Source organism: Ranitomeya variabilis, chromosome 1, assembly GCF_051348905.1.
Source record: "Ranitomeya variabilis isolate aRanVar5 chromosome 1, aRanVar5.hap1, whole genome shotgun sequence".
NCBI lineage: Eukaryota > Metazoa > Chordata > Amphibia > Anura > Dendrobatidae > Ranitomeya > Ranitomeya variabilis.
In genome coordinates this window covers 508,991,793-509,008,235 of record NC_135232.1, presented here as the reverse complement: position 1 = coordinate 509,008,235, position 16,443 = coordinate 508,991,793, and the positions used below count along the sequence as shown (strand labels likewise).

Sequence of the window (16,443 nt, the reverse complement as noted above, 5' to 3'; positions counted from 1 at the left end):
GAATTCAAAAATCATTTAAGATCCCTTAATATCCCTCTATCTTTTAGTGTAAGGTTAGGTTTGCACTAGTATTTAATTTAGTATAGCATAATTGTGTCTAGAAGCAATGTACAAACAAATAGATGTCATTTTTCATAGGACACATGTGTGGCACTACAAGCTCTAGCTGAATATGCAATCCTTTCCTATATTGGTGGCGTTAATCTTACAGTATCTCTGGCATCAACCAATTTGGACTATCAAGAGAACTTTGAGCTTCACAGACTAAACAAAAAGATCCTGCAGAGAGCTGTGGTGAGCAAAGAATAGAAATGGGTCTAGCATAAGCTAGAGGGGGGGGGGGGGGTGTATTGTTTTTCTTATTATTGTTACCAATGTAGTTTTTTTTTTCATTTCTGTCCTGATTTCAGATTCCCACCATCCCTACTGGTTTATTTGTCAGTGCAAAAGGAGAAGGCTGCTGTTTAATGCAGGTAAAATCATATCCATTTTCAGCGTGTAAGAAGGACCTTTCACCAGTTTGAGAATGTTATTCTGGCCACATCATGGAACAGTGGCTGTCGAGCTGTGTAAAGCTTAGTTTTTATTTTTTAATTTCTCCTGACCATTGCCAAAATATTAGCTTGCAAAATTTGGGTTATAATATATACTATATCCAAGGGGGCAATAGCAGAGATTTGCCTACTTTCGTACTTTTTCTGTTGCATAACATTGACCATTGATGAGCATGCAGCAACATACAGAGGGGAAAAAAGAACATGTCCCCAGAACATTTTAAAACAGGCTTTCTCTGTGTGAAACATGTAATGACACAGTCCTAATCTCCTCGGTGATCTCACTGCTGCAACTACTGTGTAGTAGAGTCAGTGTGGGGGCACAGCAGACTTAAGGTACCGTCACACTCAGCGACGCTGCAGCGATATAGACAACGAGCTGATCGCTGGAGCGTCCCTGTTTTGGTCGCTGTAGAGATGTCAAACACAGCAGCTCCAGAACGATGCAGGAGCGATCCAGTGACGTAAGGGCTACTCACTTATCGTTCTCACAGGTTCTTAGCTCCATGTAAAACATTGCTGACATCGTTGCTTTTGATGTCAAACATGACGATACACGCCGACCTGACGACAAAATAAAGTTCTGGACTTCTAGCTCCGACCAGCGATATCACAGTGGGATCCAGATCGCTGCTGCGTGTCAAACACAACAAGATCGCTATCCAGGACGCTGCAGCGTCACGGATCGTTGTCGTTCTCGTTGTAAAGTTGCTGAGTGTGAAGGTACCTTTACTGTAACAGAGCTGTGAGGGAAGAGCTACCTATGTAGTATTATTTGTTATGACACATAGCCTTTCTCTCCTAACTGATCTCACTGCCAGCATCTACTGTGATTATAAGCAGGGTAGGGGATTAGAGTTTGTCATTAGATGTCTCAAACAAAAAAAGCCTGTTCTAAGGGTATGTTTCCACGTTACGGATGGGCGGCGAAGCCGCTCGGCGCTAAGCCCCGCCCCCTTAATGGGACGCGATGGTGCCGGATGTGTACAGTACACATCCGGGATCATCGCACCCCTCGCCATAGGGCCCTGTGATATGCCTTGCGGGGACGCTGCGTCCCCGCAAGGTGTACGGACATGCTGCGATCTGAAAAGACGCGCAGCATGTCCGGAGTCGCAGGGCCGCCGCGTGCGGGTTTCCACGCATAGTGGAGACGGGATTTCATAAAATCCCCTCCACTATGCTGGAACATCTGGACGCTGCTTGTTTGACGCTGCAGCGTCAAACAAGCAGCGTTTACGTACCGTGGAAACATACCCTAACATTCCTGGGGGCATGTTCTTTTTATCCCCTGTATGTTGCTGCCTGCTTATGATTGTTCAACATCTTGCAGGGTAAAAATTATACATCCCTAGAGACAAATCAATGGTAACATCCACTTGTACATAGCATAAATTATAACTTTACAAGCTGATATCTCTGCAACAGGGAGGAAAAATTAAAAACTAAGAACTACATTTTAGTCAGCTCTAAATTTATATGATGTGGCCATTTTAACATGTTAAATTTGGTGTGAGGCCGTCTTTAAGGCCTAAAAAGCAGCAAATGTGTCCTGTTTGTCATGCATAAATTCTAGTACAAATAATAAAGTATGATTTCTTGCTCTGTAAAAAGCCATACACATGAAATTTTTGGTGTCCTGACAAGAAAAGTGCAGGAAATATTACCCAAATCCTTCTTTCAACTAAACTTTATCTGTTTAGGGAAAATTGTGATGCCACATACACATCAGATACACAGCCAGTTCCTCTCAAACTAGGTTGTTCGGCTTCTGTGCATAGAAGACTTTAGTGAGTTTAAAAGCCTTAGTCCATATGGTGTTGAACCATAAACCGAATGCTGCCTTAGGGACAAGGTTGGAATCTTTTAGGTAATGATTGGACAAATGGCTGCTATATAATAACAAGATACTAACCAACTACTTTGTGCACAAGTTCATATTTCATGTGAATCTGTTTATAAACACCTGGGAAGTTTATATGTTTTCAACAGTGTATGTGTGTATATACAGTCATGGCCGAAAGTGGTGGCACCCTTGAAATTGTTCCAGAAAATGAAGCATTTCTTGCAGAAAATTATTGCAATTACACGTTTATTTCGTTATACACATTTCCACTTCCTTTGTGTGTATTGGGACAACACAAAAAAAGGGAAAAAAAGACCAACATTTCTTTTTTTCTCTGTTTTTTTTTGTGTTGTCCCAATACACACAAAGGAAATGGACATGTGTATAACAAAACATGTGTAATTGCAATAATTTTCTGCAAGAAATACTTCATTTTCTGGGCATGACAAAAATTGTGGGTAAATGACTTTGTTTCAAGCATGTGACGCTGCCTCAAACTCACCTGTGGCAAGTAACAGGTGTGGACAATATGAAAATCACACCTGAAACTAGATGAAAAGAGGCAAAGTTGACTCAATCTTTGCATTGTGTGTCTGTTTGTGTCACACTAAGCATGAAGAACAGAAAGAGGAGAAGAGAACAGTCTGAGGACGTAAGAACCGAAATTGTTGAAAATATAAACAATCTCAAGATTTCAAGTCCACCTCTCGAGATCTTGATGTTTGTTTGTCCATGGTGCGCAACATAATCTAGATGTTTTCAACTCATAGTATTGTAGCTAGTATCCCTGAACGTGAACGGCAGAGAAAAATTAATGAAAGTTTGCAACGCAGTATAGTACGAATGGTGGATAAGCAGCCCCAATTGAGTTCCAAAGAAATTCAAAGAAATTCATGCTGTCCTGCCAGCTCAGGGTGTATCAGTGCAAACTATTTATCGACATGTAAATGAAATGAAACACTATGGCAGGAGACCCAGGAGGATCCCACTGCAGACACAGAGACATAAAAAAGCTAGACTGTAAGCTAAAATCTTTCTGGGACTGATGAGACCAAGATAGAGTTTTTTGGTAAACGATATCATTATACGGTTTACCGAAAACGGAATGAGGCCTACAAAGAAAGAAATACAGTACCTAAAGTCAGATATTCAAAGAAGTTTTTGAGTTGTCTTGTTGCTTCTGGCACTGGGTGCCTTTACTCTGTGCAATTGAAAATAACCATGGCACTGCTGTTCAGTGGTGCACAAGAAGGATCCAATCCCCTTATGAAAGTGGACGGTAAAATTACTGGTGTCCCAGCTTTTAGCCCTTGGTGTAACACAGCATTATGGATGTGATCCATAATGCCGGCATAACTGTCGACGCGTAATGCATTTTGATTTTGTTTTATATATTCGATCCTTTTGTATTCAATTTTGACGTTACTGTCAACGATAAATTGTTGCATCAACTTCCCAGCATTTCAAAGGGGATTGAACTTGTCACGAATGGCAAGCCTGTATGCATAGTACTGCAACAGGGTGATTTTTTCTTGTTGATCTTGATCCACTGTTATGGATGGTAGATGAATGTCACCAATTCCTTGATGTTGCACACTTAGGGCAATTGCAGTTGTCAAATTTATTGTCCATCCACTGTCCCCATATGGGAATAGAAGTGAATATGTCATTGTATCACACTTTCTGTGAAGAAAGCTGATTATGAACAGTTTGGTTTTCAATTTTGAAGTGAACGCTGATGTCCCTATTAAATGGGGGTTCACCCATTGCATTTCGATAAATTATAGCTACTTCATTGCACCTTGGTGCATTGTAGCGCATCTGGTCACCATTGTAGTCATTTATAATTGACATTGTTATTTCGAGTGGATCGCGATTTTCTAATTCAGCAATCCTCTCTTCCTCTATTTCAAATTCCCTCATCATTGTGAAGGCTCTTGCGAGTGGGTTAATTGGTTTCATTTTCTCTCCAAGAGATGATAGCAGTGCTGGAAGGCACTTTTGATTTGTTTGACTTCTTGTACTTAATGCTTCTTCACTGTCCAAGATATAAATCTGGGCAAACTTGGGAGTACTACCCACAGCGGAATGCAATGGGGCAGTTCTGTGGTAAATTTGTCCATGAATTTGAAAACAGTATGGACCATGCCCAGGAGGTGGCGCTACTTGTGCTCCCACTGATGCCAAAGCAAGCGAGTTATTGTATTGCCTTATATTAGCCATAAAGTTATTGGAGTGCTGATGCTCTCCTTTCATCAACTTGACTAATTGATCATCCATACGAATGGGATATAATTGGATGCGCCCTCTCTTGCAGCAGGAAGGGAATGTTTTATCCTGCGCCATTTCGTCTTTTACATTTTTAGATTGGCAGAACTGACATCGAAATGTCAGTTCGCCAGCATAGTGCTCTTCAATATGTGTCTCATCAATTTAATTGAGAAGTCCTCTAGCAGCAAATGTAACTTGCCATCGTCGAGTGGCTCTTGCATTTTGGACACATATTCTATCTTGTTCTCTTTTTTGTGAAATATGTGTATCACTTTGTGCAATGCGTGTTGCTTGTTGTCATGCAGCATTAGATGCTCTACGTGATTCAGTTACTTCATTTGTTTCTCTTGCTCTGGCTGCCCACTTTTGGGCTGCATCAGCAGTTCTTCGACAATTTAATTCATCTTTTGTTTCTTTAAGATGCAGGTTACGCATCCGTATGCGATTCGCTTCTCTACGTGCAGCAGTGCGCTCAATTTGATCAATCTGTGCAATGTTGCCTCACACTGTTGCCTCACAGGCTAACATTCAAAAAAGGCTTATGCCTTAACTCACCACCAGGGAGTGCTCCTCTCCTTAGGTATCCTTGGTTACGCCCAGGCATTTAGCTGCTAGTGGTAGTAACTATGGATACCTAAGTTACTGTTCAGCTGTGGATGACTCTTTGTGCACAGACACACGGACACGTCTAAATTTGGTATATTGATTATGTCTGGCTCTAAAAGAAGAAGAAAATAGAAGAGGTTAGTGAACCTGTGTATATAATACCACATCAAACTATATGACATCATTCCATGTTATCATATGCAAAGTGTACATACAAAAAATAAAAATATAGGTCAACAAGTGTCATGGTCATCTACAGAAAAGATTCCTATGAATATGTTAAGGAAAGGAATTCTAGTACCAAGATAAATGTACCATGAAGCTTATGGATGCTAACTCCATCGTAGGATTATATTAAAGATAGGGTGATGCTACAGCACTCATTACAACAGCCAATGTGGGCTTCCACTCTAAGAGTGCTTACAGACTATCACATTGTAGTCATGCCCTAGAAACTTTTATAGGTACCTTGTGGTACTCCACTTGAAACACTCTTCCAATAGGATGTGCAACCATTCGTCATGACTAGTGTTGAGCGATACCGTCCGATACTTGAAAGTATCGGTATCGGAAAGTATCGGCCGATACCGGCAAAGTATCGGATCCAATCCGATTCCGATACCCGATACCAATACAAGTCAATGGGACTCAAGTATCGGACGGTATTCCTGATGGTTCCCAGGGTCTGAAGGAGAGGAAACTCTCCTTCAGGCCCTGGGATCCATATTAATGTGTAAAAGAAAGAATTAAAATAAAAAATATTGCTATACTCACCTCTCCGACGCAGACTGGACCTCACCGAGGGAACCGGCAGCGTTGTTTGCTTAAAATTCGCGCTTTTCCTTCCTTACGTGAAGTCCCGGCTTGTGATTGGTCGCGTGCCGCCCATGTGGCCGCGACGCGACCAATCACAGCAAGCCGTGACGTAATTTTAGGTCCTTCAGGATTTTAAAATTACGTTCTGGCTTGTGATTGGTCGCGTCGCGGTCACATGGGCGACGCGACCAATCACAAGCCGTGACGTCACGGGAGGATGGACACGCGCGCATTTTAAAATGCGCGCGTGTCCTGCCTCCCGTGACGTCACGGCTTGTGATTGGTCGCGTCGCCCATGTGACCGCGACGCGACCAATCACAAGCCAGAACGTAATTTTAAAATCCTGAAGGACCTAAAATTACGTCACGGCTTGCTGTGATTGGTCGCGTCGCGGCCACATGGGCGACGCGACCAATCACAAGCCGGGACGTCACGGGAGGCAGGACACGCGCGCATTTTAAAATGCGCGCGTGTCCAGCCTCCCGTGACGTCACGGCTTGTGATTGGTCGCGTCGCCCATGTGACCGCGACGCGACCAATCACAAGCCAGAACGTAATTTTAAAATCCTGAAGGACCTAAAATTACGTCACGGCTTGCTGTGATTGGTCGCCTCGCGGCCACATGGGCGGCACGCGACCAATCACAAGCCGGGACTTCACGTAAGGAATTAAACGCGCGAATTTTAAGCAAACAACGCTGCCGGTTCCCTCGCTGAGGTCCAGGCTGCGTCGGAGAGGTGAGTATAGCAATATTTTTTTATTTTAATTCTCTCTTTTACACATTTTTACATTAATGTTGTTTCGATACCGATACCCGATACCACAAAAGTATCGGATCTCGGTATCGGAATTCCGATACCCGCAAGTATCGGCCGATACCCGATACTTGCGGTATCGGAATGCTCAACACTAGTCATGACTTTTTGGGTATGATCACTGAGCCAGTTATGAATCCACCTAACCATAGTCTTGTTAATCCCATACTTGATCATTTTTTCAATAAGGATAGTATGAGATACTTTATCAAATGCTTTGCTGAAGTAGAGATATACTATATCTACCACATTTCCCTGATCCACAAAGTCAGTGATTCCATCATAGAAGGAAATTAGATTAGTCTGGAATGACTTATTTGCTGCAAACCCATGCTGGCACTGGTTAATTACTGTATTCTTATCCAAGTCTTACATACATGCTGTTTAATAATGTGTTCAAAGATCTTTCGTGGTATAGAATTAAGGCTCACTGGCCTATAATTTCATGGCTCCATCTTCTTTCCTTTTTTGAAGATAGGGACATATTTGCCCTTCCTTAATCTTCTGGGACTTGTTCTGTTCTACAGCATTTTTCAAAGATTCTGGCTAGTGGTTCTGCAATTTCTTCTGCTAACTTTTTAGTACCCTAGGATGTAATTCATCTTGACCAGGAGATTTACATACATTTATATTAGCTAAGTGTTCACTCACCATCTCTCTGTTTATAGATAGTTTGGATTCCTTTATTCCTTCGATGGCACCATGAAGATCAATTGATGTTACAATTGCTTTCTTAGAGAATGCAGATGCAAAAGAGGAATGTAAGCTTTCTGCCTTCTCAACATAATTTTTGACCAGTTCACCCTTTTCTTCCTGTAAAAATCCTATAGCATCTTTGACTTTTCTTTTGCTTTTGACATACCCCAAAAATTATAATTTATTGCTTTTGGTTTTCCTTGTAAACCTCACTTCATTACTGGCTTTAGCTCTTCTAACGCTTGTCCTGCATTCTCTGCAAACAGCATTATATTCTTCTTTAGATATGCCTCCTTTTTCCATGTAATATACACTTATTTGTTCCTTTTTAGCAAGTGTTTAAGTTCATCCATCCTGGTCTCTTTAAATGCTTCCACCTCTTCCTTATTTTCGGGATTGTTACTGATTATGCAGTGAGAATTTAATTAAGCAAAATCTCTCATCCTTCTTGGACATTTCTGTTCTTTAAAACATCAAGCCATTGAACCTTTCCTACCCTTTTGCCATTAGTCCATTAAAATCTGCCTTCCTGAAGTGGAACCTTAAAGTCTGAATCCTCGCAGATCTTCCTCCTCTTGTAATCCAAAATTCGAGGATAGCATGATCGCTGCCTCCTAAATTCCCGGCCTCCTATACGTCTTCAACTATTTCCTCCCTGTTGGTAAGAATTAGGTCCAAGATTGCAGATCCTCTTGCTCTCTCTTCTACCTTTTGAAAGATAAAGTTGTCGGCAAGGGAAGATAAGAATTTTCTGGATTCATTACTGTTGCCTTTGACCGATTTCCAACAAATATCTGGATAGTTAAAATCTCCCATGATCAGTATGTCATACTTTTTTTAGAACAATTGATGCAGGACTGTCACCAGGAATTTTTGGGCCTCCTTGAGACACCGTCCAGGCTTCACTCCAGCTCTGTCTCCAACCCTCAAACCTTCCACAGTCCCACCGCCCAGTCTTGTAAAAACTCCACTTCTGCACCACGTCCTCACCAATTAAACTAACAGTTCCCCTCAAAGACCATATCATACACATAGCCATCAGCTTTTGTTTTGGACAAAAGATTTTTTAAGCCGCCACCATGACAAGTTACATTCTTTTGGTCGGACCCTACTCTACTCTAACCTGTTTGTTAAAATATCCAATACTATGTTTATGTATATTTTTATTGATCTTTCTTTAAGGGAATGTGTCACATAAATTTTTTAAAACGACCAATAATATCATATATAAGGGACAAATACTGTAACACCATGGCCAGACCACATATTAACACCACATAGTGACCAAATAATACCACATACAAGGAACAGATACCGCCATGCCATAACCAGACCACAGGTTTCCACCACATAGTGACTGAATAATGCCACATACAAGTGACAAATACCACCAGACCGTGACCATACTACATGTTACCGCCACATAGTGACCGATACCACATACAAATGACAAACACTGCCACATCATGACCAGACCACATATTACCACCATATGGTGGGATCACCAGTGAGATTATACACAGGAGCTCTGTATATAGTATACAGTGTATAGTGTTAAGTGTACAGGTAACACACTGACCCACCGGTGACATCTCCAGTTGAAGTCCTTCATCTTTGCTTTTCTTCTTCATCCAGTGCAGACCGCCATCACTTCTTCCAGCCAGGACTCGTCTCTGCATAAAATAACCGTTATCTAGAGCACCATTTCAAGAACACATTCCCCGATTTTTCCCCAACTTCTACACTACACAGCTGAATAGAGACGTGCAGCCACCATTAATATATAATTACAGTGGGGAAAAAAAGTCTTTAATCAGCCTCCATTTGTGCAAGTTCTCCCACTTAAAAAGATGAGAGAGGCCTGTAATTGACATCATACGTAGACCACAACTATGAGAGTCAAAATGAGAAAACAAATCCAGAAAATCACGTTGTCTGAATTGGCAAGATTTATTGTCCCACACCATCAATTCAACATTATTGTGCTCCCCCACCTCAATACATCATCATCCACTTTCCCTTGTCCCCCACCTTCAATTCATCATTATTATGCTCCCCCACTTCAAAACACCATCATTTACTGTCCCCCGTCCCACACCTTCAATTTATCATTATTGCACTCCCCCACCTCAATACAGTGTCATTCACTGTCCCCTACCCCCAATTCATCATTATTGTGTTCCCCCAACTCAATACATTGCCATTCACTGTCCCCTGCACCACACCTTCAATTCATCATCATCTATACCAAGCCTATTTAAATAATTGTGTTAATAAAAACAATCTCATGATCCCCTGCAGGCACAGCTCTCTCCACTTCTGGCGAGTGGCACAAATACATGTCGCCTGTTATATGATGTCTTCATGTACGTGCCATCACCCTTGCATCACAAAAAAGGTGGAGGGACTCCACAGCACCAGGAAGGCACCCTGCACTGAGATGTGTGCCGCTTACAGCAGCTCTTTTGCACACAATACTCTATCATACTCTGGGGCCCCAAAACCAGAAAAGCAAGAGGGGGGCACTGACTGGGTCCATGCCCCCCCCCCTCTGTACTTCTGCTCACCGGGCCCCCTACAGCAGTAATGCTCTGATGGCGTCCTGATCTGATGTAAAAAGAGTTCATCCATATCTTCAGTCTGTCCAGGTTGCCTATATAACACTTACAATAGTATCCTTTCTGTTCTTCTTTCCTTGTGTTCTTTCCCAAACAGTTTCTTCAGTGCTACCATTCTCTGAGGCTTGGATCTCTGTGGAGATATACGTTTTCCTAACATACAATGCAACACCTCCTCCCCTCTTGTTAATCCTGCTTCTAATAAAAAAAAATTGTAGCATTCAAGGTTTGCATTCCAATCATGTGTATCATCCCACCAAGTTTCAGTGATGCCTATGAGATCATATCTCTCTTCCTGTGTTAGCAGCTCCAATTTTCCTTGTTTGTTTCACATGCTCTGTGCATTTGTATAGACACATTTTAGTTTGTAGGTGGTTTCTCTTGCCCCTCTATTTTCATTTAGAATTTGTTGTTTTTGTTCTTTATTTCCACTTCTAATAGCAGGTTTCTCAAAAGAATGCATTAGTTGCATATTTCTTTCTCTCCGTATATTTCCCATCCCATATTGCTCTAGATTTAAAGCTCTCCTTATGAGGCAAAGCATTTACCAAGTATGTGTTTTCCTGTTTTCGTAAGATGCAACCCATCTCTAGCAAGGAGTCCATCATGCAGGTAATTCACTCCATGGTCAAGAAACCCAAGACACTGCTCACAGCACCATCGACGTAGCCAGTTGTTCACCTGCAGAAAACATACAATGCAACACCTCCTCCCCTCTTGTTAATCCTGCTTCTAATAAAAAAAAATTGTAGCATTCAAGGTTTGCATTCCAATCATGTGTATCATCCCACCAAGTTTCAGTGATGCCTATGAGATCATATCTCTCTTCCTGTGTTAGCAGCTCCAATTTTCCTTGTTTGTTTCACATGCTCTGTGCATTTGTATAGACACATTTTAGTTTGTAGGTGGTTTCTCTTGCCCCTCTATTTTCATTTAGAATTTGTTGTTTTTGTTCTTTATTTCCACTTCTAATAGCAGGTTTCTCAAAAGAATGCATTAGTTGCATATTTCTTTCTCTCCGTATATTTCCCATCCCATATTGCTCTAGATTTAAAGCTCTCCTTATGAGGCAAAGCATTTACCAAGTATGTGTTTTCCTGTTTTCGTAAGATGCAACCCATCTCTAGCAAGGAGTCCATCATGCAGGTAATTCACTCCATGGTCAAGAAACCCAAGACACTGCTCACAGCACCATCGACGTAGCCAGTTGTTCACCTGCAGAATCCTGCTCAATCTCCTTGGTCCATGTCCATCCACTGGGAGAATGGATGAGAAGATGACCTGTGCTTCCTTCATTTTGATAGTCTTCATCCCTTGGCCTTGAAAAAATCCATACCCAGATGGATTCTCATGAAAATCATAAGTCACTCTGATACACATACACAACAACTGGAGGAGATGCGACAAAAATTCATACAGGATATCCCTCCAAGGTTTTACATGACTCGTTATCCATTAGAAATCCATCACATAAAGGTATGATGAACTATATCCCGTTCGTGCATACATCCTTATGCGTATATCTTACATAAAACCATAAGGAAACAATGGAATATCTTGCATATGACATATCCTAACGTAAAAGAATCTGAATTTCCATTCCTTCCCTGTTTTAAAAGGGCCCCCAACATCAGCCTGGTGCAAGCAGATTTTGTCACCTCCCATACCAATTCAAGGCAACGATTTATACAAACTCCCCAAACTGGTACGTTTCCATTTCTACAGCGTCATTAGTATAGTAATGTCCTAAGTGGGAATGCCGAGAAGCGTTTTTGGATCCAAGAACTGCATTCTTTTTCTCCTAGGCCAAAACAGGGATTATTTATGACCTCCTATCTTTCATATAATCCTATGATGGTGTTAACATCCATAAGCTTCATGGTACATGTATATTGGTACTAGAATTCCTTTTCTTAACATATTCATAGGAATCTTTTCTGTAGATGACCAGTGTTGACCTACAGGTGCTTCTCACAAAATTAGAATATCATCAAAATTTTAAAAAGTTAATTTATTTCAGTTCTTCAATGCAAAAAGTGAAACTCGTGTATTAGATAGAGTCATTACAAACGGAGTGATGTACAGTATTTCAAGTGTTTATTTCTGTTAATGTTATTATGGCTTACAGCCATTGAAAACCCAAAAGTCATTATCTCAGTAAATTAGAATAATTTATAACACCAGCTAGAAAAAATTATTTTAAAATACGAAATGTTGGCCTACTGAAATGTATGTTCAGTAAATGCACTCAATACTTGGTCAGGCTCCTTTGCATCAATTCCTGCATCAATGCGTCGTGGCATGGAGGTGATCAGCCTGTGGCACTGCTGAGGTGTTATGGAAGCCCAGGTTGCTTTGATAGCAGCCTTCAGCTCATCTGCATTGTTGGGTCTGGTGTCTCTCATCTTCCTCTTGACATTACCCCATAGATTCTCTATGAGGTTAAGGTCAGACGAGTTTATTGGCCAATCAAGCACAGTGATAATGTTTTTTTTTAAACCAAGAATTGGTTCTTTTGTCAGTGTGGACAAGTGCCAAGTCCTGCTGGAAAATGAAATTTCCATCTCCAAAAAGCTTATTGGCAGACAGAAGCATGAAGTACTCTAAAATTTCCTAGTAGATGGCTGCACTGACTTTGGTCTTGATAAAACACAGTGGACCTATACCAGCAGATGACATAACTCCCGAAACCATCATTGATTGTGGAATCATCACACTAGACCTTGGAAATCAAGGTCCCAGAGTCTGGAGGGACCAATGGAGAGACAGACAATCCAAACTGCTTGAGGTCTACACTCCCTGACAGAAGTTATGTCGCTTATCCATGTTATGTAAATAAAAGCTTATAACATGACATTAAATTCTTCCATTGGTTGTATAAATTATTCTTTTGAAAGCTGAAACCCTCCGAAATGTGGTTTAGGTTAAGAAAATAAATTGGCATCAATGCAGAAATATTGATCAGTTAATGGACACAGAATGGTCAGATTTTGGCAAGACAAAAGTTTTGTCGCTTGGTCATATAATGCACCCAATCCTAGTTTACATCCTCACCTGTGCTCAGTAAATGATCGGTTAATTAGTGTGTGTGTATAAAGAGAAACCCAGCACCCCAGACTTTCACTTGAACTGCAAATTGAGCTCTGACAACATGCCAAAAATCCACCCTGCGACCAAAGCCTGGATTATCAAGAGGCTGAAGACCAGATCCACTGCAGAGGTGGCTGGCACCTTTAAAGTGTCTCAGCATCAAGTACAAAGAATTAATAAAAGATTTGAAGAGACTGGAGATGTGTTTGACAAGCCCAAGTCCGGCAGACCCCGCAAGACAACTGCTCAGGAGGAAAGTTTGTTGGTTAGAAAATCCAAAGCAAGCCCCTCTTCCACTGCAGCAGAGCTCCAACAGGCCCGGTCACCTCAAGTCCCTGTGTCAACTAGAACAGTTTGTAGGATTCTGTCTCGAAATGGCCTCCATGGTCGAATCAGTGCCCAGAAGCAAGCACTAAACAAAAGGCAAATAAAAAAAACGTGTGGCATTTGCAAAGTCCCACAGCCTGCTAAACAGATGGACTCTGGAAAAGTGGCAGAAGGTGGATTTCTCTGATGAATCTTCAGTAGAATTACACCACAGCCGCCGCAAATACTGCAGGAGACCTACTGGAGCCCATATGGATCTAAAATACACCCAGAAAACAGTTAAATTTGGTGGTGGAAAGATCATGGTCTGGGGTTACATTCAGTATGGGGGTGTGCGAAACATTTGCAAGGTGGAAGGCAATATCAATAGCCTAAAATATCAAGAAGTATTAGCTACCTCTTATATTCCAAATCATAAAAGGGGTCAAATTCTGCAGCAGGATGGTGCTCCATCTCATATAATCATCGCTACAACAAAGTTCCTCCAGGCAAAAAAGATCAAGGTGCTCAAGGACTGGCCAGCCCAGTCACCAGACATGAACATCATTGAGCATGTTTGGGGTAGGATGAAAGAGGAAGCTTGGAAGACAAATCCAAAGAATCTAGATGAACTCTGGGAGGCTTGTAAGACTGCATTCTTTGCTATTCCTGATGACTTCATTAATAAATTGTATGAATCATTGTTGAACCGCATGGATGCAGGCCTTCATGCTCATAGAAGTCACACAAAATATTAAATATGAGTCTAATAGCACCACAACTTCATTCACCAATGTTATGCAACATATATTTGTATTTTAAGTTCATTATTTGTTTGAATATCACATTACTTTCTGTGGGCGACAAAACTTTTGTCTTGCCAAAATCTGACTATTCTGTGTCCATTAACTGATCAATATTTCTGCATTGATGCCAATTTATTTTCTTAACCTAAACCACATTTCGGAGGGTTTCAGCTTTCAAAAGAATAATTTATACAACCAATGGATGAATTTAACGTCATATAATTCAACGTTATAAGCTTTTATTTACATAACATGAATAAGCGACATAACTTCTGTCGGAGTGTAGTATGAAGTTTCCACAATCAGTGATGGTTTGGGGAGCTATGCCATCTGTTGGAATAGGTAAGCATACTTTGCATATGATAAAATGAAATGATGTCATATAGTTTGATGTGGTAGTATATACACTGGTTTACTAGCCTCTTCTATTTTCTCCTTTTAGAGCCAGATATAATGTTTATCTAACATGGTATCCATCAAGTAGAACACTACATGCCTCCTGCTATGTAATGCCCTGTATAAATCCAGTCTCTACTTCCTCTTTTTTTACCGTTGATGGGTTTCCACGATTACTCATGAGAAGCATACAGCCCCCAGCTGACACGCACTCCATCTGGATACTCACGTCAGAAACTGAAACACTCCTGTTTACCAATCTCAAGACCATCCCTCATGTGACACCAATCCTGTGTCCTCGTCTCTTGCCGGTAGAATAGCTCTCGATAAGCCTCCATTCATCAAGGCAAAAAGGATAAGGCAAAGGGTGTGCGTCCCCATAATTCAGTGGCTTTCTTGGGCTCAGCTGCCTTCTTGCAGTGTGGCACGTGGATCCAGTTGGGCTGTCCCTTGAGTTTTACGACCAACTCAGTTGTCAGCAAAACTTGGGAGGGCCCATCAAATTGAGGCTCAAGGGCTCTTCTGACATGTCTTCTGACCATCAGCAAATCTTTGGTTTGCAGGGAGTGGCTCCCTTCCACAGAATCTGCATCTGGAAGAGAAGCGTAAACTCGAGTGTATATGTCAGAGAAGCATTTTATAATTGCAGTAACATAAGAAGACAGCCTGTCTTGTTGCATCTGGAGATGCTGTGCAAAGTAAAACCCTAGCCTAGAGGCTAAACCAAATAACACCTCATATGGGCTGAGGCCTGTCTTTTTGTTGGGAGTATACCTGACTGAGAAGAGTGCAAGGAGCAAGCATTTTGTCCATGGTCTGCCCGTTTCAGCCATAGCTTTTTTGATCTTCACTTTCAGGGTCCCTTTCAGTCTCTCAACTCTACCTTTACTTTGTGGATGATACGAGTATGAAAGCCCTGTTCCATTGCCAGGGCGGAAATTATTTCCTGCATCACTTCTTTGGTAAAGTGGGTGCCTCTGTCACTCTCTTTGGTCTCAGGCATCCTATGTCTGCAGACGACTGCTGAGATTAGTTTCTTTTCTTTAGCCTTGGTGGTGACCTTACACACGGGATGCACTTTTGGCCATCCAGAGAAGAAGTTAACACCTAATACAGCTGTAGCTGAGTCGTCCTGTGCATGGCCTTTGACTTTCACTATGGCAACTCGCTCAGGTAAATGTAGGGCCTCCATCAGGCGTTGGGCGGGCTTATAATTTTTGATAGGCTTGCCTGCTGCTGTGAGTAAAGATCGAGCTCTCCTTATAGGTCCATAGTTGTGAGCTATGCGAAAAGCATAGCGGCTGTCTGTATAAATGGTGGCAGTTCGGTTTTTAGCATGCCTGCAGGCTTCTTCTAGGGCACAGAGTTCAGCTTCCAGGGCAGATATGTGTGGGGGCAGCGGATCTGCTTTTATGATTTGAATGAGGGAAACAACAGAATATCCAGTGTAGAACCGGCCATCCACACCATAGCACAATCCATCCACCACAAAGAGCTCTTGGTCTGGATTATCTAGTGGGACATCAGTAACATGACTGAAATCTGCCATTTCTGGGATATTAGTTGTACACAGTCACGTTCCTCTTCTGGCTCAACTAGCAGGTTACCATTACCACCCACTT

At 41.7% G+C, this 16,443-nt stretch overlaps 1 protein-coding gene across 2 annotated transcripts in view; it reads left to right on the top strand.

Moving 5' to 3' along the window:
- Positions 1-16,443, top strand: part of CPAMD8 (C3 and PZP like alpha-2-macroglobulin domain containing 8) — a 500,517-nt gene that overhangs the window by 375,362 nt on the left and 108,712 nt on the right. For both annotated transcript variants that reach the window (XM_077253153.1, XM_077253145.1), the window contains exons 33-34: positions 139-294; positions 411-473. In XM_077253153.1, coding sequence (XP_077109268.1) covers positions 139-294; positions 411-473 — 219 coding nt within the window. The remainder of the gene's footprint in view (positions 1-138; positions 295-410; positions 474-16,443) is intronic.